The sequence below is a fragment of the Hyla sarda genome, chromosome 3 (genome assembly GCF_029499605.1).
Source record: "Hyla sarda isolate aHylSar1 chromosome 3, aHylSar1.hap1, whole genome shotgun sequence".
Taxonomy (NCBI): Eukaryota; Metazoa; Chordata; class Amphibia; order Anura; family Hylidae; genus Hyla; species Hyla sarda.
The window spans coordinates 320858194-320883847 of record NC_079191.1 but is presented as its reverse complement, the minus strand read 5'-3'; the positions used below and the strand labels follow the sequence as shown (position 1 = coordinate 320883847).

Sequence of the window (25654 nt, the reverse complement as noted above, 5' to 3'; positions counted from 1 at the left end):
ATTAATCCTTTTAACCATTATTGTTGAGTTTCACACAAACTTTCCAGTCACCAAAAATCATAATCAATTTACTTGTTTTTTTTCTAACAACCTGTTGCCATATACCCCCTATTCCAACCAGATCCTACCCAAACAAGTTTGATCTGCCCTGTGATAGCAGTAAATGTAAGCAGAGGTTTGGATATCTGTATACAGGGATGGGGTCAGCCAGTGATGGCTACATAGGTCAAACAGTGAAAAGAAGAAATCTATGATTTCTGAGTATTCATTTATAAATAACTGTCTGATTGGTGGAAGGAGGAGAAGGTAAAGCTGTATACACCTGTTATGCCTCTTAGGCCTTAGTTTTGATAACAGATGTGTCTAGAACCAAGATATTACACTTTTAATTGATATGTAGGGGGTGTTCCCCTGGGCGCCAAAATCCCGACAAAGTTCATCCTATCCACTTGTTATCAACATCTCTTGGGTCACTTGTAAACCTGCCCACAGTTTTGCTTTAATAAAAATACTTGCTATCTCTATGCAGAGCTATAGTACACAAAAGGCAGCACAAAATAATATACAGGTCAACACAGGTGGTCAGTACAATCAGTAGTGGCACACGCTTTATACTCTTAATTTAGGTGTCAAGATCAATAAGCTCCCAGATAATATTCCAGATCTCTGACACAATTGCATTATTGGTCCCAATACACATTTAAAAAAACAAAAAAACTTTTCAGCTTGAAATATTTTTGCCTGGTGTAAGGCACAATGTATGCCTGAGTCAATGAATACAATTTGTCTTAATGACAATATAGAGTGGCAAGAGTAACTATCACAATATACATCTTTTGCTTTATTCTGTTAATTCTTTTCAACGTTACTAACATATATTACTGACGTTAACTGAATAGCTTCACATTAAACTTCAGCATTATGGATATATTTGGAGACATATATAGAACATCACAAGAAGTTTATGTCTTACCTGTTACGGCAGTTGATGAGTCTAGAAGGGCCAGCAGCATAAATGCCAGGAGAGACAAAAAAGCAGGCATTTGGCTGGTCCTTGGAGCCATCCTAGATATTAAACACCCAGACAAAATAGATGATAGAAAGAAAGGAGGCAGGAGAAAAGAAAGCACCAATAGCTCTATATACAGGATGCAAGGAATTCCTTCAGTGGTACAGCTCCAGACACTGCTCCTAACTAATACATCCAGAAGTTGTCTCAGCCTTTCTCCTTTTCATCTGTCTTTGCAATCCCTCTTCTGTTCTACAGACAAGGAAATGATGTGCTACATTCATAAACAGTGGGAGGGTGCCCTCTAGTGTGAACCTCAACATAGCAAGTTTTACAGAATAATCTGTGAAAACGTATTTGCTGCCTTCCCATTTTTCTATTTGGTCTATTTTTCATAAATCAAGTAAATACAAATTGTTTAAATCATGTTTTCTGTAATGACCAGCAGGAGTGGATCCACTGTGCCACCTAACCTGTTTGACTTTGAGCCACTCTTAAGGGTGTTTTCTGCAGGGGGCTACTACCTATAGGAATGGTCCTGGTGTAGGTGGCAGCCAACCTTGCTGGCCAAAAGACATCAGCGTGAAGCCCCAAGGGGTCAAGAAGAAAAGAAGTCTACATACTAGTTGAGGTCTGGAATCGTAAAATGTATTTGTATACAGGCAGATAGGTCACGGAGGGCAGCACAGGTTAGGAGGCAGGAAAGGAGTGCGTGTGCACCCTATAGGCCGAGGCAGGAATAGCAACAGGACAGAGGGAATGGACCAGGATGCATGCCAAGAAGGTAGCCTGGTGAGAATGCCCACTAGAAACTGTAGGAGTGCACAGGTAACATTAAAATTTCATTTAGTAAAGGAAAAATGCTTTTCAGCCCTACCTGGCCCTATGTGAAAAAGCTATTCAAGATTACCTAAAGAATTTACTGACAACTCATCTAGGGGGGGTCACAAAACAAGCCAGAAAAACATCTAAATAAATACATACCTCACTTGCCTCAGTTCCCTTTAAAGGGGTATTCCACCCCTAGACATTTTATCCCCTATCCAAAGGATAGGGGATAAGATGTCAGATCGCCGCGGTCCCGCTGCTGGGGACCCCCGGGATCCCTGCTGCGGCACCGCGCTATCATTACAGCACAGAGCGAGTTCGCTCTGTGCGTAATGACGGGCGATACAGGGGACAGAGCCGTGTGACATCACAGCCCCGCCCCTCGTGACATCACGGCCCATCCCCTTGATGTAAGTCTATGGGAGGGGGCATGACGACCACCACGCCCCCTCCCATAGACTTGTATTGAAAGGGCATCACGAGGGGCGGAGCCGTGACGTAACGATGCTCCGGCCCCTGTACCGCCCATCATTACGTGCAGAGCGAACTCGCTCTGTGCTGTAATTATAGCGCGGTGCCGCAGCGGGGATCCCAGGGGTCCCCAGCAGCGGCACCGCGGCGATCTGACATCTTATCCCCTATCCTTTGGATAGGGGATAAAATGTCTAGGGGCGGAATACCCCTTTAACTCAGTACTCCAGTAGAAAACAATTTTTTCATATGAACTTGCTCTAGAAAGTTAAACAGATTTGTAAATTACTTCTATTAAAAAATCTTAATCCTTCCAGTATTTATCAGGTGTTGTATACTACAGTACCATACCACAGTGCTCTCTGTAGACACCTCTGTTCATGTCAGGAACTGTCCAGGGTAGGAGCAAATCCCCATAGCAAACCGATCCTGCTCTGGACAGTTACTAACATGGACAGAGGTGGCAGCAGAGAGCACTGTGGTCAGACTGAAAAGAACTACACAACTTCCTCTGTAGTATACAGCAGCTGATGAGTTCTTTAGGGATAAAGATTTTTAATAGAAGTAATTTACTAATCTTTTTTAACTTTCTGGTACCAGTTGATTTGAAAAAAAAAAAAAATTCCCACTGGAGTACCCCTTTAAAGGGGTTGTCTGGGGAACCAAAATTTTTTATATAACTACATATTCCGTTTGATCTAATGATACCAAGTTGTCCTCCTTGTTGGATGGTTTTATAACAATTGATCCTTCTTCAATTTCTGTAGGGCTGCTAATTCATCACGTGTTACATTGTTTACTGGAATGCCCATATCATCCTCAATAGTGCGGGTCACTTTCTGATGAATGTTTCAATGCTGCCATCTTCACAACCTGGTAACATTTTTGTGCTTTTCAAATGCACAACTAAGTAGCCACCCTATAAGGCTACTTTCACACTGCCATTGCGCCCTGTCCAGGACAGCCATTAAACTCTTTTTATTAATTATTAAAAATAATTTTGCCTTTAACCCCTTAAAAGGGTACTCCGGTGAAAACCTTTTTTCTTTTAAATCAACTGGTGACAGAAAGTTAAACTGATTTGTAAATTACTTCTATTAAAAAAATCTTAATCCTTCCACTACTTATTAGCTGCTGAATGCTACAGAGGAAATTCCTTTCTTTTTGGAACACAGATGACATCACCAACACAGTGCTCTCTGCTGACATCTCTGTCCATTTTAGCAACCATGCATAGCAGATGTATGCTAAGGGCAGCATGGTGGCTCAGTGGTTAGCACTGCTGCCTTGCAGTGCTGGGGACTTGGGTTCAAATCCCACTAAGGACAACAATAAATAAAGCGTTATTATAATAACGTCAGCAGAGAGAACTGTGTTCGTGATGTCATCAGAAATTTCCTCTGTAGTATTCGGCAGCTAATAAGTACAGGAAGGATTAAGATTTTTTTAATAGAAGTAATATACAAATATGTTTAACTTTCTGCCACCAGTTGATTTAAAAGAAAAAAGGTTTTCACCGGAGTACCCCTTTAACATTGTGTATGTGTAAATATCCGATTAAGATATAATGTTAATTATACCGTACGGTGAACAGCGTGAACGTAAATTTTTTTTTTTTAAAGTCCAAAATTGCATCCTTTTTATAACATTTTCTTCCCCAAAAAATTAATAAAAAACTTATTACAATTTTTTATATGCAGATATGCTATCAATAAAAAGTACAGATCACAATACAAAAAATGAGCCCTCATACTGCTGCTTATACGGGAAAATGAAAAAGTTATAGGTCTTCAAAATAGAGGGATTTTAAATGTACTAATTTGGTTAAAAAGTTAGATTTTTTTAAAGTGCAGCAGTAATAGAAAAGTATGTAATTTTGGGTATCATTTTAATTGTATTTACCCAAAGAATAAAGAACACGTCATTTTTACTGTAAATTGTACGGCGTGAAAACGAAACCTTCCAAAATTTGCAAAATTGCGGTTTTCTTTTTAATTTTCCCACACAAATAGTTTTTTTTTTGGTTGCGTCATACATTTTATGGTAAAGTGAGTGATGGCATTACAACGGACAACTGGTCGTGCAAAAAACAAGCCCTCATACTAGTCTGTGGATGAAAATATAAAAGAGTTATGAATTTTTGAAGGTGAGGAGGAAAAAACGAAAACGTAAAAATAAAATTGTCCGAGTCATTAAAGCCAAAATGGGCTGAATGGCCATTATCTGGATATTCTGAAAGTAAGAAGAAGAAGAGCGCTCCATGGTGTAATAAAAGATATAAAATGATATTTTTTTTAAAGGAGGCATGAAAGCCGCTCACCCCAAAGAGTTGTGTAACAGAATACACAACAATGGTAGTTTGGGCACCCCAGGTAAACATTTGTATTAATGTGCATAAAGAAGCCAAGGAAAGATGGAAAAATCTCCAAAAGGCATCAAATTACAATATGTCAACAACATTTTATTTCCATCATTTACACTTTCAAAATAACAGAAAACAAAAAAATGGCATCTGCTAAAGTTTGGGCACCCTGCAGAATTTATAGCATGCACTGCCCCCTTTGCAAAGCTGAGACTTGCAAGTGTCATGGATTGTTCTCAAACATAATCTGGGAAGACCAGGTGATGTCAATCTCAAAGGTTTTAAATGCCCAGACTCCTCTTACCTTGCCCCAACAATCAGCACCATGGGTTCTTCTAAGCAGTTGTCTAGAAATCTGAAACTGAAAATAGTTGACGCTCACAAAGCTGGAGAAGGCTATAAGAAGATAGCAAAACATTTTCAGATGTCAATATCCTCTGTTCGGAATGTAATTAAGAAATGGTAGTCATGAGGAACAGTGGAAGTTAAAGCAAGATCTGGAAGACCAAGAAAAATATCAGACAGAACAGCTCGCAGGATTGTAAGAAAAACTATTCAAAACCCACGTTTGACTGCACAATCCCTCCGGAAAGATCTGGCAGACACTGGAGTTGTGGTACACTATTCCACTATAAAGAGATACTTGTACAAATATGGTCTTCATGGAAGAGTCATCAGAAGAAAACCTCTTCTACGTCCTCACCACAAAAATCAGCGTTTGAACTTTGCAAATGAACATATGGACAAACCTAGTGCATTTTGGAAACAAGTTCTCTGGACCGATGAGGTTAAAATTGAACTTTTTAGCAGGAATGAGCAAAGGTATGTTTGGAGAAGAAGAGGAACTGAATTTAATGTAAAGAACCTCTGTCCAACTGTTAAGCATGGGGGTGGATCAATCATACTTCGGGGTTGTATTGCAGCCAGTGGAACAGGGAATATCTCACAAGTAGAAGGAAAAATGGATTCAATAACGTCAGCAAATTTTGGATGCTAACTTCATGCCGTCTGTGAAAAAACTGAAGTTAAAGAGAGGATGGCTTCTACAAATGGATAATGATCCTAAACATCAAGAGGCGTAAACTGAAGGTTTTGCCATGGCCTTCACAATCTCCTGACCTCAATATAATTGAAAATCTATGGATAGACCTTAAAAGAGCAGTGCATGACAGACAGCCCAGAAATCTCAAAGAACTGGAAGACTTTTGTAAGGAAGAATGGGCAAAGATACCTCAAATAAGCATTGAAAGACTCTTAGCTGGCTACAAAAAGCATTTACAAGCTGTGATACTTGCCAAAGGGGGCAGTACAAGATATTAACTCTGCAGGGTGCCCAAACTTTTGCACACACCATTTTTTTGTTTTCTGTTATTTTGAAAGTGTAAATGATGGAAAAGAAATCTAACTTTTGACGACATGTTATAAGAATGTCTAATCTGTAATTTGATGCCTTTTGGAGATTTTTCCATCTTTCCTTGGCTTCTTTATGCACATTAATACAAATTTTTACCTGGGGTGCCCAAACTTTTGATCCCCACTGTATAAAGACAGAGATATCCGCTGCCCTCCGGCTGTAATGTAGATAAAGATCGACAAGGCTTCAAATAGGATGCTGGCTCCACAAGGCGCAGGATATACTCAAGGAGGGACCAGATAAAATCCAAAAGGTAATTTATTCCCAAGATGCAACTCGTTTCACTGCAGTTCCACAGTTTAATCAGACATAACAAGAAGCACATGGGTTGCTTCTTTATAGGGATAACAACCCTGTCAGTATAATAACAGGGCAAGACAAAATACAATACATTACATATAACAAACAATATTAAGAAATTGGACAGTAATAAATATACCATATATGAAAGTGTGTAGACAAAAAATTAACTCTATGGGGGACATGTATCATTTCCAGTGTATAATAGAAGTTTTTTACCCCTCTGTATGTTGTTTAAATTTGGTGCGGCTGCGTTAAATTTATCATTCTTGCGCAGCTACTTTCTTGAATTGCGTTTAAATTTAGAATTCTCCTCAGAGCATAAATTTACACCGCAGCTCTATTTAGTAGGAGCTTTGTCTGCAGCGTATCTGCACCTAAACAGTAAGTTTTGTCCTCGTTATTGGTTTTAGAGTTTTTTTTCTTCATTATTAGAGTTTTAATCTCACAATAATACCACTTTTTGCACCCAATTATAACACATCAATTATACCAATGTCCTTATTTTTCATTTAACATCTGTGACACCCCTGTGCAAATCACCTCAAATGTACATGGTGCACTCTACCTTATGGGCCTTGTTGTGCGCACGCAGAGCACTTTGCGCCCACATATGTGGTATCTCCGTACTCTGGCTAAATTGTGTCCCAAAAAATGGGGATCTTTTTTCCCATTTACCTCTTGTGAAAATGTAAAGTATGCATGTCAGTGTAAATAATGTTATTTTTATACACTAACATACTGGTGTAGACTCCAACTGTTCCTTTTCATAAGGGGTAAAAGGAAAAAAAGCCCCCCAAAATCTGTAAGGCAATTTCTCCCGAGTACGGCGATACCCCATATGTGACCCTAAAATGTTGCCTTGAAAGACGACTGACACCGCCATGCGCATTTGAGGCCTGAATTAGGGTTTTGCATAGGGGTGGACATAGGGGTATTCTATGCCAGTGTTTCCCAAACAGGGTGCCTCCAGCTGTTGCAAGACTCGCAACATGCCTGGACAGTCAATGGCTGTCCGGCAATACTGGGAGTTGTTGTTTTGCAACAGCTGGAGGCTCCATTTTGGAAACAGTAGGCACACGGGTTGGGAAAAAGAGTTAGGAAACGAACAATGTTTCCCGACTAGTGTGCCTCCAGCTGTTGCAAAACTATAATTCCCAGCATGGCCAGACATGCTGGAAGTTGTATTTCGGCAATATCTGAAGGGTCAGATGTTGACGAACTACAACTCCCAGCATGCTTGGGCAGTCTGGGCATGCTGGGAGTTGTAGTTTTGCAACAGCTGGAGGTCCACAGTTTGGAGACCACTGTATAATGGTCTCCAATCTGTGGTCTTCCAGATGTTACAGAACTACAACTCCCAGTATGCCTCGACAGAGTGGTCATGCTGAGATTTGTAATTTTGGAACATCTGGAAGAGCACAGATTGGAGACCATTATACAGTGGTCTTCAAACTGTGGCCCTCCAGATGTTGCAAAACTACAACTCCCAGCATGCCCAGAAAGCCAAAGGTTGTCTGAGCATGCTGGGAGTTGCAGTTTTGAAACTCCCAGAGGCAGCAGTGAGATCGCTTTACGGTGATCTCACTGCTGCCAATGAAGATGCCGCACTGCTGCTGCAAACTCACCGCGGGGACGCACCACCCCCGGGACCGCCTGGAGGACGCCGCTCGCACCGGGACTGCTCAGGACGCCGGGGGACGGGTAAGTGACACTTAGCAGAGTGGTGTGTGTCCCGATCCCCGTGATCCGGACTCACACACCGCGCTGCTAAGTATTCTCATAGCGAAACGCTGCTATCAGCTAGTCAGATTTGACTGATGGCAGCGATCGCTGGGGGGGGGGGGGGGGATGAAACCCCCCCGTGGTCACATGGTAAGATGGCTGGTTATCAGTGATAGTCACCATCTTACCGGGCGCTGGGGAAAAGTATAACGGAAAGCAGTAAATTGTAAAAATAAAAGGAGAATGATCTACAGTGTTAAGTGGATACAAAGCTATTTTAATGTGACGGAGCTTGTTCAATGATAAGTTATCAAACATTTCCTATGTAAATGTATTAAATAGTTGGATCATAAAATACCAATATACAAGTGATCTAATGAATAACTGAACTGGAAACAAATATTCTATATGCAAATTATTATAAAAGTGCTTTGGAATAACCAAGGAGTAAAAAGCAATATAAAGCAAACCAAGTGAGGAATTGAGATAGGAAAGTGATAACATTCTGGTGGTTCCTTAGTAGAACTTTCCTTCAGAAATAGAAAGGATCGCTACGTGCAGTTAAAGTTGGCTTATATTTGCAAGGAAAAAGACGCACTTGTTTCAAAATTTTTGGTGCAAAGGAAAAGTACGCAGGTAATAAATCCATGTGTACTATATATGCAGCTCCAAGGTACCCCGTTTCGGCCATATCTGGAGGACATGCTCTACCAAAACGTGCGCAAAAAATTGCGCAAAAAAAGGGCTTGCGCAAAATTTTGCACAAAAAAATACACACAAAACAGGGGTAAAATCTTTGATACATGTCCCCCTATGTGCATTAAATATAAACACAAATTATAAAAACATAATGAAAACACATACATTAGGTATACATATACATAAAACAATAATTGCTGATAATAAAAATAATACATTCATACTAATAAAAAGAAAAAAGCAACAACAATCGGTGCGGGAAACTAACCAGAGATCCAGCACACACTTTATATACTGTGGGATGGATCCAAGGACACAATGCCTCATCGGATAAATTAATTATTTTAACATCCGATGCGGCATCGTGTCCTTGGATCCATCCTGCACTATATAATGTGTGTGCTGGATCTCTGGTTACTTTCCGGCACCGATTGTTGTTGCTTTTTTCTTTTTGGTAGTATGAATGTATTATTTTTATTAGCAGCAATTATTGTTTTGTCATTCTTTCTTATTTTTGTCTTATTTATGTATATGTATACCTAATTATGTATTTTTACTTTGTTTTTATAACGTGTGTCTATATTTTAAGCACAAAGTAAATTTTTTGTCTACACACTTTCATATATGGTATATTTATTACTGTCCAATTTCCGAATTTATTGTTTGATATATGTAATGTATTGTATTTTGTCTTGCCCTGTCATTATACTGACAGGGTTGTTATCCCTATAAAGAAGCAACCCAATTGCTTCTTGTTATGCCTGATAAAGCTGCGGAACTGCAGTGAAATGCGTTGCATCTTGGGAATAAACTACCTGTTGAATTTTATCTGGTCCCTCCTTGGGTATATCCTGCGCCTTGTGGGGCCGGTGTCCTATTTGAAGCCTTGTCCCGATGCATCCAATTATAGTCAATGGGGTCCATCGGGCAGCTGTTTTGTAGCGGAAGAAAGACAGCGCTTGCAGTATTTTTTTTCCCCACTTTTCTCCCCAGGTTCCCTGACGGCCGTCACATTGCCGTGTCATTAAGTAGACTTAACTTAATATTTAAAAAAAAAAAATATAATTATAAAATTACACCAGCATCTAGCAAAAAGATTAACATTTTTGATACACTCAAATATATAAAGGTAGTTTGTCGGGACAGAAGATAAACCATTCTTTAATAATATATATTGTATTTGGAAAGGTGGCTGATTTGACTATCATCACTCTTCAAAGCAATTGTAAATTGATGTTGTGCTGTTCCAGACAAACTGACATTATGTTGTTGGCAAAGGACTTGACTATCAGAATTATTTCATTCCTGGAATAACAGCCTGTCAGGCCCAAGGCCTGATTATTAAAATCCTATATGTGTATTATAATTATAACTGTGTGTGATGGATTGTCCAGGACATGGGTGAAGGGTCATTCAGACGGTGTGTCCTTTTGTGTACTGCATTTTATTGGAGGTCTGGCTGTCTGTTTGGTTTCTCCTTTGAAGTCATGCACTCTGGTCCCATCATATAATCAAACAGATCAGAGGGTGGGATCAGAGGGGAGGGGGGAATGGAGTCTCCCTCCCAAGAAAGCAGATATGATATTAAAAACAATGCTAAACTCAAAGTTGGGTGTTCAATGCTGTGCAACAAGCTGACAAGACCATCCTAAGAACAGCACTCTCACTGAAGGACTGCTAGACCATCATGCTGTAAGAACTTCATCTTTTGATTTCTGAACTTGCCTTGCTAAACTCTTTCATATTTTTGTAACTGTATGTCACTTGTTTCTGTATTTTTATATAGTCAGCACTGTGATACCTTTTATCAGATTAAATGTTTAATTAATCAGCTCTGGTCTTTGATCTCTAAATATATGAGCTCACCTTTCTGAAGGCAGCTCTGGTGGAAACACGTTTATCTCAGGGTTAAATTGGTGACTTGCTGGGACTAGTAGTGGATACCCAGAGGTCTGGCGGCTTTAACCCTCGCACCATCCCACTCTCTCAATGTCTTGTCTGGACCGATAGGGTGTGATCGTGACACAGCCAAAGATAACATCCATCGCTTATTTGCATGCATCCAGATTACCCACCCACCCAAGCTATCCTATCTTTCTTTGGTTGCTGTTAAAAAAAGGTTATCCAGGATTAGAAAAACAAAGCTAGTTTCTTTCAAAAACAGCTCCCTGTCTCTCCCCAGGTTGGGTGTGGTTCTGCTGCAGCTCAGTTCTGTTAAAGTGAATGTAGGCAAGTTGTCATATCACACACAACCAGGGGACAAACATGGAGCTGGGGTAAAGGCTTTATTGTGTCCTTGCTGATGGGAGTTTGTACAGAGGGCTTTTTGTTATTTCAGGGCACTAGACAGGATTGCATCCTCTCCCCTTTATTTGCTTTAGTGACTGTTAGCAATTGAGGTAAGAATGGGCCCCATAGTTATGGGTTTGGAGCTGTGGGGTAAAGAATCTCTTTATACGTGAATAACATGTTGATGCTTCTTGAAGATCAGGGTGTCTCCCTACCTCGAGTGATTGAAATCTCATTATTTTCAGTAATATTTTGATCTAGCAAGTATTTGGTTCAAGTACATTTTGTTACCCTTGGGTTGTTGGGAGTCTCTTCTTCGGTGTTAAAAGGGAAACTGACAGCTGATTCACCGGCTTAAAATTATGTATCACTTACTCATACCAGTACCACCATTATGGAGATACATGCTCTATTAACCTGTTTCTTTATCTTTCCTTTTTTAAGTGTAACCCTCATTAGTTTTTTTTTTTTTTTTTTTTCCATTTGGTTCAAAAATGATAAGAAAATCCCATTCACTAAAGGAATTAAACCTAGTGAAAAGGAACAGTGGAACAGTTGTCCATAGCAACCAAACAGGTTCAAGCTTTTATTTTCAATGCACAAGGGCTGACATATCTCCCCCAAAGTAAATGGGATTAGAAAAAGCAAGTATACTGGAAAAAAAATGTATTACAACATTTCCCAGGGCCACCCCATGGTGCACCCAGTTGGGGGGGGGGGGTAGGGGTTGTTTATCAAAACCTGTGCAGAGGAAAAGAGGAGCAGTTGCCCATAGCAACCAATCAGATCGCTCCTTTCATTTTTCAGAGGCCTTTTTCAAAATGAAAGAAGAGATCTGATTGGTTGCTGTGAGCAACGGCACCACTTTTCTTCTACACCGGTTTTGATAAATCATCCCATTTGACTTTAATAGACTGAGCTAAAAGACTACACTCGGTCTATTAAATTCAATGGGTATGCTTGTATCTCCAAGTATACTAAGTGATGTAGCCTATAAACAACGTAATAAAATGTTAACAGTTCGCTTTGCACAAAATTGTGCATCTTTCATAGCTTATTAAAAAATGACTGGGATTACGAAGCTTCATTATAAAACTTGTTGCTGTTCATAGTTAGAGATGAGCGAACTTACAGTAAATTCGATTCGTCATGAACTTCTCCACTCGGCAGTTGATGACTTCTCCTGCATAAATTAGTTCAGCTTTCCGGTGCTCCGGTGGGCTGGAAAAGGTGGATACAGTCCTAGGAAAGAATCTCCTAGGACTGTATCCACCTTTTCCAGCCCACCGGAGCACCGGAAAGCTGAACTAATTTATGCAGGAAAAGCCATCAACTGCCGAGCGGAGAAGTTTGTGACGAATCGAATTTACTGTAAGTTCGCTCATCTCTATTTATAGTAGTAGAGGTTTTCTGTAAGCTCCTAGGACATTGCTGATATATTATACTTATGGGAAGATCAAAACCTATGCACAGTAAGCTGAGAAAGCAGTCCTCAAGAACCCTTAATTTATTTAAAAGGTCCTTTAAGCCTGAAACTAGTTAGTACCTGTAGTAAGCTCAATGGCTCCAATTCCCTCATAAATGGCTCATGTGTGAGTATTAATACAAATTTCTCACTTGCATGGTTCTTGTGGGAGTGGACTCGCCTGTCTGCATCAGCTGTCTGGGGCGGACTGATGACTCCTTCTGTCTATAAGAACATGACTGTGGTCACACTTTCTTTGTATGAGTAAGGCTGGTTATACCGGCTGAAACACGTCACTTTATATCCTGCTCTGTATGGCTTGAATAAAGAAATATTTCTTATTGCACAAGAACCTGCGCTGGATATCAGTTTTTATACATATTGCTTGGTGTTGGTTCACACCTACAGGACTCTGGCTGGGAAGGTGAGCTGAGGAAAAACTGTCTATATATTAATACAACTGTAGAAAGAAAGGTAAAAAAGACTTTCCAGCACCATAATGTCAATAAGAGTACTTCTATTATGCTCCGATGTCACCCAAAACATGCCTGACTAGGACAGCAGGTCAAATGCTTTGTAATGGTAAAAATCCTATATATAAATCACTATCCTTCGGAGGAACTATTTCTTTACTTAAAAAAGGCCTGTATCAATGCAATGACACTCCTGTACAGTCGTGGTCAAAAGATGAGAAACTGACAAATGTTGGTTTTCAAAGTTTGCTGCCTCAGTTTTCATAGTTGTAATTTGCATGAACTCTAGATTGTTATGAAAAATTATCAAATAAATTGCAATAAATTTCTACTAAAATCGAGCCCCGACACAAAATGACCCACTATTATCATTTCAGCAATCTTCCTGTTAGCTAAGTAGAAAGATTGAAATTATTGTCTTATTCTGTTAACCACGGTAACCTCCAAGATAACTCATACAGTCATCAGTGCTTTGCATTTAACCCCTTAAGGACTCAGCCCATTTTCACCTTAAGAACGCAGCAAATTTTCGATTTTGCATTTTTTTTTTTGTTTTTCCTCCTTTCCTTCTAAAAATCATAACACTTTAAATTTTGCACCTACAGACCCATATAAGGGCATGTTTTTTTGTGTCGACAATAGTACTTTGTAATGATATCACTTATTTTATAATATAATCTGCAGCGAAACAAAAAAAAATTATAATTTGTGCAGTGAAATAAAAAAAACGCCATTTTGTAACTTTTGGGGACTCCCGTTTCTACGCAGTGCACTTTTTGGTAAAAATTACACATTTTTATTCTGTAGATCCATACGGTTACAAGGATAGCAAATTTATATGGGTTTTATTTTATTTTAATACTTAACCCCTTAAGGACTCAGCATGTTTCAGTTTTTGCATTTTCATTTTTTACTCATCACCTTCTAAAAATCATAACGCTTTCAATTTTGCACATAAAATTCCATATGATTACTTATTTTTTGCGCCACCAATTCTACTTTGCAGTGACATTAGTCATTTTACCAAGAAATCCACGGCTAAACGGAAAAAAATGTAATTGTGCGACAAAATTTAAGAAAAAAAAATTCCATTTTGTAACTTTTGGGGGCTTCCGTTTCTATGCAGTGCATTTTTTGGTAAAAATGACACCTTCTCTTTATTCTGTAGGTCCATACGATTAAAATGATACCCTACTTATATAGGTTCGATTTTGTCATACTTCTGAAAAAAAAAAAAATAACTACATGCAGTAAAATTTATACGTTTAAAATTGTCATCTTCTGACCCCTATAACTTTTTTATTTTTCCGCGTATGGGCCAGTATGAGGGCTCATTTTTTGCGCCGTATTCTGAAGTATTTATCGGTACCATTTTTGCATTGATCAGACTTTTTGATCGCTTTTTATTCATTTTTTTTTGGGATATAAAAAGTGACCAAAAATACACTAATTTGGACTTGAATTTTTTTGCGCATACGCCATTGACCGTGCAGTTTAATTAATTATATATTTTTATAGTTCGGACATTTACGCACACTGCGATATCACATATGTTTATTTTGATTAACAAAGTTTTTTTTTTATGGGAAAAGGGGGGTGATTCAAACTTTTATTAGGGAAGGGATTAAATTACCTTTGTTAACTTTTTTTTTTGCAGTGTTATAGCTCCCATAGGGGGCTATAACACTGCACACACTGATCTCTTACCCTGATTCCTGCAAAGCCATAGCTTTGCATGGATCAGAGAGATAGGGGCTCGATTGCTCAAGCCTGTAGCTCAGGCTTGGAGCAATCAAACGCCAATCGGACGCGACGGAGCAAGGTAAGGGGACCTCCGCTCACGTCCTAGCTGATTGGAACATCGCGATTTTATCGCGATAGTCCTGATCAGCCCTACTGAGCTGCCGGGAAGCATTTACTTTCATTTTAGCTGTTAGCCCAGGGTCCTGGCTATGAATAGCAGCCGGGATCGACTCTGTGTGATGCGGGGTCACAGCATGACCCCGTTTTAAACACCGGGACCAGGCACAGATCGTACAGGTACGCCCTGCGTCCTTAAGAGGTTAAAAAATTATAAACTACATGCACCAAAATTTGTGTTTACAGTTAGCATCTTCTGACCCCTACAACTTTTTTTTAATTTTTCCGCATATGGGGCTGAGGGCTCATTTTTTGCGCCGTCTTCTGTAGTTTATCTGTACCAGTTTTGATCAAAAATGACCAAAAATGCACAATTTTGGACTTTGGTATTTTGTTTATGTGTACGCCATCAACCGGGCGGTTTAGCTAACCTTATATTTTAATAGTTCGGACACTTGCGCACGCGGTGATACCACATATGATTATTTTTATTCTTTATTACATAATTTTATTTAAACATGGGAAAAGGGGGGGTGATTTAAACTTAATAGGGAAGGGGTTAATGATTTTTTTTTTTTTTTTTTTTTTACACTTTTTAAAACACGCAATATTCTGATTGCATATACTGATCAATGCTATGCCATGTTGTATTGTCAATACAAGTGTAAGTTTACTATAAATAACATCTAACTAAATGATTAAAAACAAAACAAAAAAAATATGAAGCAGCTATGTAAAAACCAAACATTTGTGTCAGTCGTAAAACCTTTTCCCATGACTGTACATATCCTACCTTGGCAGCGTATCTATTTTGGTAGGAGGCACTGACATTGCTGTAATGATATTTTCACACATAATGCTTAGTGAATAGTATTTGTTATATATACTGTATCCCACTACTGGTACAGGTGAAAGTAAATGTGTAGATAGAGTTCAGAAAGGAAAGCATAACAAGAAAGAAAGAAATGGTCCAAGGCAAGAGTAAAAGACAATGGCAAGAATCAAGCACTCCTTCTAAAAAGCCACTTAAAAAATAAAAGCAACAACTGCATCATCAACTACTGTATTATAACTGGTATGACGAATCAAAACAGTTGGAAAGTGTGGCATTGTTGCTCTCTCACCATCCGATAGGAGTCCAAACCTAGATCCTCTAGTAAAAGTATTTACTAAAGTATAATTTACTTAGTATAAAGTGCTGTTTCCCTTGTGCCCCCTTTAGCAGTCTAGTGGAATACAGAAAACACACTTTGCCCATCCGATTTTTATTGTGAATCCTCTTCATTTAACATTTGACCACTTGGGCAGATTATAGATCACTACAATTGACAAACATTAGTTTTAACATAGTTTACATATATTAAATTTAACAGACAAAAGACATTCCTCAAACCCAAAGAAAAAAAAAATAAACATAAATAAGAGAATTTATATTGATTCAAATGGTGGCAGGGTATTATTTTGTTGAGACAAATTTAAAAAAGAAATACAATGTTTATCATCCTTGTGGCTGGACTTCGATACAGAGATTAAAGGAAAATATTTCTTAGTAAGTACTTTTCTAAACATTTCCTCTTCAATTCAATAAAAAAATCCTGAAAACACCAAATCAGTTGTGTCAATATTAAGTCTGCAGTTTAGCACATTGCATTCTCAAACAGCATTTATATTCTAAGAGTAAGATGTTTAATACAACTATATTGCAAATTGAAATGGTCATCTTGAAGTCTCGGAGCAGGTTTAATGGGCAAGCAAAGGAAACAAGAAAAAATATTCTTAAAAGTGTTGTCTGAAGAACTGATCTAGCACCATTCTTCATATATTTGGTGGATACATTCTCAAGAACGGTATTCGAGATGCCAGAATTACTGTAACACTGTAACAAATGCTTTTGTTTGAAGACTCACATTACAAAAGAGGACCACACCACTTAGTGATGTTGACAAAGCAAGCCAGCTGCTTCAGATTCTTTTTCATGTGCTATTATTCCTCTTGGTATGTTGTGCCACCAAAACTGTTCCTTTTGGCACATGATCGTAAGAAGTACTACTGTTGTAAACCAAAACCTTGACCCATGGTCTCTTCTTTCCCAACTAATGAACATTTACAAAAAAGTCACAGTTCGTAAACAACCAGGAGTGTATAAGGTATCGGATTATTAAAAAGGAGGGCAGGCACAGAAGAATGTGAACTCAAGGCACAGGTCTTCCACTATGCAATTCCTCTGCGCACGAGCTCATCATTTCACAGGAAGGTTGCCACTACCCATGTAAATATCACTTCTGCACACATGGAGATTTCTTCTTTCAGCTCATTCAAGCCAATAAGAAATACCATATGAATTAAACTGCAATCTACAGTTAAAAAAAGTCTTGTTAATATTCCCAAAGTTATCATTTTCATCGTTAGAGTTTTAGTGCACGCGATTCAGGGTTTGCTTTTTAATTTATTATTCTTCTTTCATTTCCTTTTGAAAATGTACACATTGCCAAAGGCTTCCACTGTCAAGCTTGACAATGAGCAAGCTGGTCTATGAACTCTTCGACAAAGCAAAAACACAGTTCTGGCTTTCATACTGTAGTGTCACCAAATTCTTTATTCCATCGGATATAAGACTCCAGTGTAGCACCACTCACACTGCACTTTATCTTCTTCAAGGAATTCTGGAAGTCAGAAAATTTGATGTTCCGCATCTGGAAAAAGAGAGAAGAAACATGTTATGATCATAATGTGCAAGAGCGCCAGCGATGTCACGGCCACCTGTGTGTAGCAGGTTCCTTACATAAAATGGTATGGTGCTGGGTAGGGACCATCACTGTAATGCCAATGACCATAGGGGGAACGTCCAGTGACAGTGCAGCCCCAATGCTGCCTGACCTAGACACCGGCTCTAAGCTACGCCACCCCTCAGACACGGCAGCAATGGCCACCGCGCAGCAACACATCAGTGTGAACAGATAAAACTCACTCATGTGATTCCAGTCAAAGGACTGGGAGACTGCAAGAACAGGGCCCTATGCAGTTTCCTGCCAATTAAACAGGCCTAGGCACATTATAATCATGGCGTAAACGAACAACCTGTTAGTCTTACATGTATGCTGAGAAGCACAGGATGTGCGACTAGGTCTGATTTTCTTTATTCAGGTTTCATTAAAAGGAATGCATTGCTTTTAGGACATAATGATCAGGTTTGTATGTTCAACATATTTGTAAAGAATTTTTGGTTAAATGGGAAATTACAATAAAACATCTATAATTTTAAATAATCCCGAAGTCTTGCAGTTTTCATTCTGGCCACTAAACCTAAAGCTTAGCTAAGGAGGTTTGTCCTGTACAGATCACTTTCCAGCAGTGTCCTCCTTATTATGGAGAGGGTTACAGTGAAAGGAGACACCTGTACATAGATAACACAGGATCTATATGTAACACATATTCCTTCCATAACACAGGAAGGAAATCTGCATCCACTGAAAGCATTTACACAAAAAAATTGATTGGAAATCCAGCTTATACTGTAAATTACAAAATAAGATAACACGATAAATAAGAAAATAAATCTACTACACATGTAGCTGAATTACCTCACTTGCAGACATATTTTTCACCTGCTCAGGCTTTAGCTCTGTCAGCAACATAAATACAAAACGTTAGCACAGAGCCACCACAGAACAAAACAAATTTACAGACAAGGGTTATGGATGACATTTTCATTGGAATCAGAAGTACAAAACTACTTGGGTATACATGCAGTGTGCCCCAGTTATGTAACCAATATATCAGTGGTTGGTTTGTTATTTAGATGCTGCAGAAAAAACATTATTGGGTCTTTCTAAACTTTGTACAATAAAATTTATTAAATTTGAATTTTGTGGGACATTACAGCATAATCAAAAAGCCTGCTGAAAACCAGAGTCAATAGAAGCCGGGTTAAATGTTAATAATAAAATATTCAAATAAAAATATGTATTGGTCTTAGAGAAAATGCATTTTTGTATATATTTTTTTTTAAACATATACTGAAAATGTTCATATCTACCTCTTATGGGTCCAAGAGCTGCATCTTTTGCCAGTGCTGTTATATCACTTCCAGAGTATCCTTCAGTCAGCCTTTAAAAAAAAAAAACATTAAAAAATAATCTAAACAGTTTTACTTGTCATTTTGTGGTTTCTGCCATACTAGAACCATGATTTATAGGTGATGCAAGTTACACGGTAAAAAATACGCTTTGGTTACATTTTATTACAGGACTTACCTAGCCAACTGTGCCAGCTCTTTCTGTGTAAGTGGGTTTCCTTGCTTACTTAAGAGATTCTGCAAAAGTACCAGTCTTGTCTGTATGAAAAATATGAATTATGAAATAAAAAAAATAATTTTATTAAATAAGTATGCAACATCCCCTTTTCTCATGCATTAAGAAACAATAACACACTTGAAAAATTTAAGTGACTTAGGCTTTAATGCTAGGTTCACATAAGTGTATGCCTGAAAAGAATACATCATTTTTTAAAAAGGGCCAACACTTTCATTTTTGATCTTTTTGCTATTTATATAGTTAAAGAACATTTTGGGGTTAGTTTTACTCTCTTTGGCAAGGAGTCTTTCTGTCTCTATTTTTGCTGCTTTTATCTGTTTTTTACATATTTAAAAGGAAAACTGTCAGCTTTCTCCCCCCACACTAGCCAGCGGTACTGTCCGTGCCCGGATCCACCGCACCGTTCGGCCATAATCTTCTATCTTCGGTATATACTAATTATGTGCTAACTGGCACCGGTCGGGCTAACTGGCATTCTGACATCAGTGCCGCCTGCCACAGCTCCACCCAGCTCATCAATATTCCCCCCTCTCTCTTCATTACAGAAGAGGGAGAGGCAGAGGAAGAATATTGATGAGCTGGGCGGTGCTGCAGCAGATTATGGCCGAACGACGCGGCAGATCCGGGCACGGTAAGCATCAAACTGACCGGTGTCTCCCGCGCTACCAGCCAGTACCGCTGGTTATTGTGGGGGGAGAAAGCTGACCGTTTTTTCCTTTAACATTCTTCTCTAAAGCTTTTTAATGCTTCTTCACTCCAGTCGTGTTTTAGTAGTTTAAATGCTTTATTTTTGTCATTTATTGTAGCTGCATCCATTCAAAAGACCTGTGGTTTTCAATCAGAGTGCCTACAGCTGTTGCAATAGTTGCAGATTGATCTGCAGTCATTTTGTATGCAGTTAAAAATAAATATTGGGCTGAAAATTTACTTAAGAATTGTGAGAAAAGAGTCACACACAGGTACAGACACTATATTATGAACTACACTAACGTTACAGGCCCTGTAGCATAGTCAAATAAAAGACATTCCTGGAATACCCCTTTAAGGGCTTCTCTGAGTTGATCAAACTTTGCCTTCCTAAAGTTCATTGTTTTTGTAGCCCCTCGAGAGATTCCCTCATTGAAGAAAAAGTTATAATGTATAATATTATGATCACTATTTCCAAGGTGTCCTTCTACCTGCACATTATTTACTCTGTCAGGTCTGTTGGTTAATATTAAAGGACAACTGCAGTGGTACACATTTATATATGTCCGTGCTTCAAAAATAAACAAAATAAACTCATATATACCTTCCTACGAGCCCCCGTTGGTTCGGCACAGGCCTCCCGCCCCGGCTTGTGATAAGCTGAGCCCACTGTCATGTAAGGAGCTCTGGCCGGCTTCTTACATGACAGTGGGCTCGTCCCAAGGAAGTGGAATTACGTTGGCACTGCCGGACCATGAGGCCTGTGCCGTACCAACGGGGGCTCGTAGGAAGGTATGTACGAGTTTATTTTGTTTATTTTTGAGGCCCGGACACGGGCATATATAAATGTTTACCACTGCAGTTGTCCTTTAAGTCTAGTAGGGCGCCCCCTCTGGTCGGGCCCTGCACCATTTGGGACAGATAATTGTCTTTAGCTATAGTCAGAAACTTGTTTCCTTTATGAGATTCACAGGTCTCAGTCTCCCAGTTTATATCAGGATAAAGTCCCCCATTATTATCACATCATTCTGATTTGCTGCCATGTTGTCTTCTGGCTCTTCCATTATGTTTAGTGGCTTATAGAAAACCCCCATCTCCATATATTTTAACCCATAATGACTACATTATCGTTTGCCTCCCGTACATCCTCCCGCAGTGCGGCCTTCAGACTGGACTTTACATAAAGACAAACTCCTCCCCCTTTCCGTTTTGTCCGATCCTTCCTGAATAGACTATAACCCTGTATGTTGACCGCCCAGTCACAGCTATCGTCCAACCAAGTCTCTGTTATACCCACTATGTCACAATTTTCTTCAGACATAAACCACTCCAGTTCCTCTGTTTTATTGGACAGACTTCAGGCATTAGTCAAAATGCAATTCAATGGTGTATGTTTTTCTCTTCCCATGAAGCCTATCCCTATTAACTATTCTAACGCCTCCCTCCGCTCCACCCCCAGGTACATTAATATTCCCCTCTCTATCTACACTATCTTTCCCCTCTATGCTGTAGGTTCCCTCCCCCAGTCCCTAGTTTAAACACTCCTCCACTCTTCTAGCCATCTTATCCCCAAGCACAGCTGCACCCTCCCCATTGAGGTGTAGCCCGTCGCTACGGTAGAGCCAGTACCTGACAGCAAAGTTGGCCCAGTTTTCCATGAACCCAAACCCCTCCTTCCTACACCAGTTTTTAAGCCACTTGTTTACCTCCCGCTGCCTCTCTGGTGTGGCTCGTGGTACCGGTAGTATTTCAGAAATTATTACCTTGGAGGTCCTTGCCTTAAGCTTGCGAACTGAATCCCTGAAATAATTTTTAAGGACACTCCACCTACCTCTTACTTTGTCATTGGTGCCACTATGTAGCATGACTGCTGGGTCCTCTCCAGCCCCACCCAGCAACCTGTCAACCCAATCCGCAATGTGCCGAACGCGAGCACCAGGAAAACACACTGTTCGGCGCCATTTAGTCTGAAGCCTTATTTTCTGCTTATGAGATTAGACATATGTTTGTAGCTACGTATAATTTGGCAGCGTGCCATCCTCTCTCTCCTGTGCTATAAGAATCTTGGTCTCTAAGTAAACCAAGAAGATTCTGTATTCAGCTTTGGAGTCTGTGTCTTTCTTCTCCTAGGCCTAGTAACTTATAACTACTGATTAGGAATCAAACAACATATTATGTAGGAATCCATTGAATTCCCTATCACCACTGATCCCCAGATATAACAGGGAAAAAGAGTGCTTCAATCCCAGACTCAAAGCTCAATTCAACTTGTAGCAGGAGACTGGCTCCATAAATTGGGACGTCAAATTTATGACATGTCAAACGTTTTTAGAAGTGATAGTAACTCTTTAAATGAACAGTAATAAAATCATACAGCATCCAAGTTATGAATTTCCCCTTTTTGTCAGAAAAGGCCAGTGATTACACTGATGCCACCAGACACAAACCCAACCTCATAGAAAATTCTGGGATCATTTGTCACCAGTTCCCTCCAGTGTTTCTGTTCTTCACAAAAAACAAAAAGACTTGAGAAATGGGCATAAATGGGCCTTGGCAAGTAACAAAAATCAAACAATATTTTTTCATACCTCTTCATTTGGTAAGGAGACATAAACCCTTTTCGTAAATCTCCTGCAAACAATACAATGATTTAGTAAGAAACACTATGCAGTAAGGATTTCATGTTATCAAAATCAGCTTCCTCCATCAGAAAACTCATTAAATCAGTATTATCAATTATGGTAGTTAAAGGGTTAACATAAAAGTGATAACAGAGTTAGGAGTGGTGGAGCTCTGGCCGCTGCTGATATAGCTTTGCATTCTCTTCACTTTTTTCTCCTGACAGAAGCACAACTGTACCATTGTGAAGATCAGACATTTATGGTATATCCTGAAGATGTCATCCCATTCACTACAGCTCATTGTTGGGACTTCAACAGATTCTGCCGGAAAATTTAACAAGTTTAATGTTCCGGCTGAATCCAAATGAATACAGAACTTCGGTAGTGTGAAATGAGCAGCAAAATCCCATTGAGATTCTTCTGCAAGTAGAAATTTTGTAGTGTGAACCAGCCCTTAGAGATAGAAACCGAGAAAGAAAGCATCTCTCATACGACAGATCAGGGTGTGAGGAAGAAGAAAGCACACTAAAAGTATGTTCACACTGAGCAATTCCCGCATAATTCCATGATAGGAATTAAGTGCAGTGAACATTAACATTAGTGGGAATGGGTCTTTCGTGAGACCCGTTTACACTGAGGAATTTCAGTGGCGAACAATTCTGCTTCTAAAATTGATACGCGCAAAGAATAAACATGTTCTTTCTTTGTGTGGAAGTCCACGAGCCCTGCATTGCCGTTAACAGTGATAGTGCAGGGCTGTGCGGTCCAACCGCTGAAATTGTGTGAGCGGAGATTTCGTTCACATTACTCTGTGTGAACATTCCCTTAGGGATAGCAGATCACACATCATGTATCAGCCTGTAGATTGGGGGGGGGGGGGGGGGGGGAGTGCGCACATCGCAGGGGACACATAACACAAGCTGTCCACATGTTTATCCTGGATTATTAAAACTCACATCCAGTACACATCCCAAATACCATATAAGTTTGCTGGGTTATGTACCCTCACATGACATAAAAAATGCTAAAGCTATGAACAGATTTTAAACGGAATATCAGAGTTTTAAAATGAAGTTAAGATTATGGGGAAGATTCATCAAAACTTGTCCAGAGGAAAGGTTGCCCATTGTAACCAATCAGATTGTTTCTTTCGTTTTTGAAAAGGCCTCTGAAAAATTAAAGAAGCCATCTGATTGGTTGCTATGGGAAACTGGTCAACTTTTCCTCAGCACAGGTCTTGATGAATTTCCCCTTATATCCTCAAACTTGGTGCTGACAGATTTCCTTCAAAAATGTGCTCTATTTGCAGCTGAGAGCTGCAGACACTGTTGGAAAGCTTTTGGTGGTTGCCAAACTTATTTAAAAAATTATCTATATCAAGTGTCAAGGAGGCAGGCCCTAAATGCCCAGCCCCTCCTTGATTGAAGAGTAGAGTCCTGTTTGTCGGTCAAGGAGGGGCTGTACGGTTAGGGTAATTGAGGAGACGTGCCAGGCTGTGGCACTTGACCTTACTGCCTCCTCATTGACACTTGGCTGAGAAATAAAAAGGTCATTTTATAAAAGTTTGCCAACTCCCATCATCCTCACCAGTCTACTTTCATGCCTTGACAGCTATCCAATATTATCTGCAGCTCTTAGCAGCAAATACAGCTGACAGATTCCTTTCAAATAACTTTAGTAAGTATATTTACAGGTGCATTAAACATGAGAGAGAGACAAATTTTGCCTTTACAGACAGCTTTAAAAGGGGTATTCAGCCCCTAAAAACCTTATCCCCTTTCCAGTGCTGTGGAGTCTGATGAAATTTTGGGTACCTGGAGTCTGAGTCGGCAAACAATGCACCGACTCCTACTAAATTTAAATTGGAATAAAAAAAAAAAAGCAAGTTTAAATGTCCCAAATCACAAAAAGTTATAATTAATCACTTCTCTACTGTAAGAATAAAGACCAATGCATGCAGTGCCTCACGTAACCGCAAAACGAACACGTTACCGTGCAGAAGCATGCTTTTCATGTGCTTCACTATATGGCACGCAACACACAATTAGGAACGGCAATACTTATACTTTCCATAGTGTTGTGTTCTGCTGTTACAGGGAACCCATAGGTAACCTAGCCTCTCACTGATAAGGGAAACCCCTTTACTCAACAGCCTGTTTTGGCCTTAATGACCAAGGCCTTTTTTTCAAATCTGACATGTGTCTCTTTATGTGGTAATAACTTTGGAACGCTGTTACTTATCAACCCAATTCTGAGATTGTTTTTTCGTGACATATTGTACTTTACATTAGTGGTAAATTTTGATTGATATATTCAGCGTTTTTTGTAAAAAAAATGAAAAATTTGGCGAAAAAAAATGAAAAATTAGCATTTTTCGAGACTTTACATTTTATGCTTGTACCATAAATAGTCATATCGCACCAAATTTATGATTAATTCACATCTACAATATGTCTACTTTATGTTCCCATCATTTGATAAACATAATTTTACTTTTTTTGAATGTTAGAGGGTTTATAAGTTTAGCAGCAATTTTCCAGATTTTCAAGAAAATTTCAAAATCTGATTTTTCAGGGACCAGTTCAGTTCTGAAGTGGAATTGAGGGGCCTGTATGTTAGATATCCCCATAAATCAGCATAGGAAAGATCAGTCCCTACCTTAGGTAGAGACTGATCACTCATGTTGCCATGGCAATGGAGGCTACTGTCAGTCCTCCGGTTGCCATGGCAACCATCAGCGCTCTGCTTTCACTTTGCAGAGCGCCGATGGTGACAGTTGGAGCACCCTCCCTCTGTAATCCTAATAGACGCCGCGGTCACAGTGACCGCAGCGTCTACAGGGTTAACTCAGGATCGGAGCTGCGCTCCGATCCTGAGTGCTGCGGGCGGCCTCCCCCAGCGGGGCCCCTCTCACCACCGATCGCTTCACTGAATGAAGCGACGGAGGAGAGGGGGAAGGAGGAGAGGGGGAAGGAGGAGAGGGGGAAGGAGGAGAGGGGGAAGGAGGAGAGGGGGAAGGAGGAGAGGGGGAAGGAGGAGAGGGGGAAGGAGGAGACCGCCGCCAGATCCCTGCTTTCGGTTCGTCTGAACTGACGGACCAATAGCAGCGATCGCCGGCCGGAGACCGCTGCGATTGGT

At 39.7% G+C, this 25654-nt stretch overlaps 2 protein-coding genes across 4 annotated transcripts in view; both read right to left on the bottom strand.

The window, feature by feature from the left end:
* Nucleotides 1–1226, bottom strand: part of FNDC1 (fibronectin type III domain containing 1) — a 182719-nt gene extending 181493 nt beyond the window's left edge. For both annotated transcript variants that reach the window (XR_008891454.1, XM_056567188.1), the window contains exon 1: nt 974–1226. Coding sequence is in view for 1 of the 2 variants with exons in the window: in XM_056567188.1 (XP_056423163.1) it covers nt 974–1064 (91 nt within the window). In the remaining variant the exon portion in view is untranslated. The remainder of the gene's footprint in view (nt 1–973) is intronic.
* A 14897-nt stretch (nt 1227–16123) lies between these two features.
* Nucleotides 16124–25654, bottom strand: part of SPAST (spastin) — a 67629-nt gene continuing 58098 nt past the window's right edge. For both annotated transcript variants that reach the window (XM_056567190.1, XM_056567189.1), the window contains 5 exons: nt 22484–22526; nt 19149–19228; nt 18932–19002; nt 18477–18517; nt 16124–17588 (listed from right to left, as the gene is read on the bottom strand). In XM_056567190.1, the coding sequence (XP_056423165.1) occupies nt 17466–17588; nt 18477–18517; nt 18932–19002; nt 19149–19228; nt 22484–22526 (358 nt within the window). In that variant the 3' untranslated portion in view covers nt 16124–17465. The remainder of the gene's footprint in view (nt 17589–18476; nt 18518–18931; nt 19003–19148; nt 19229–22483; nt 22527–25654) is intronic.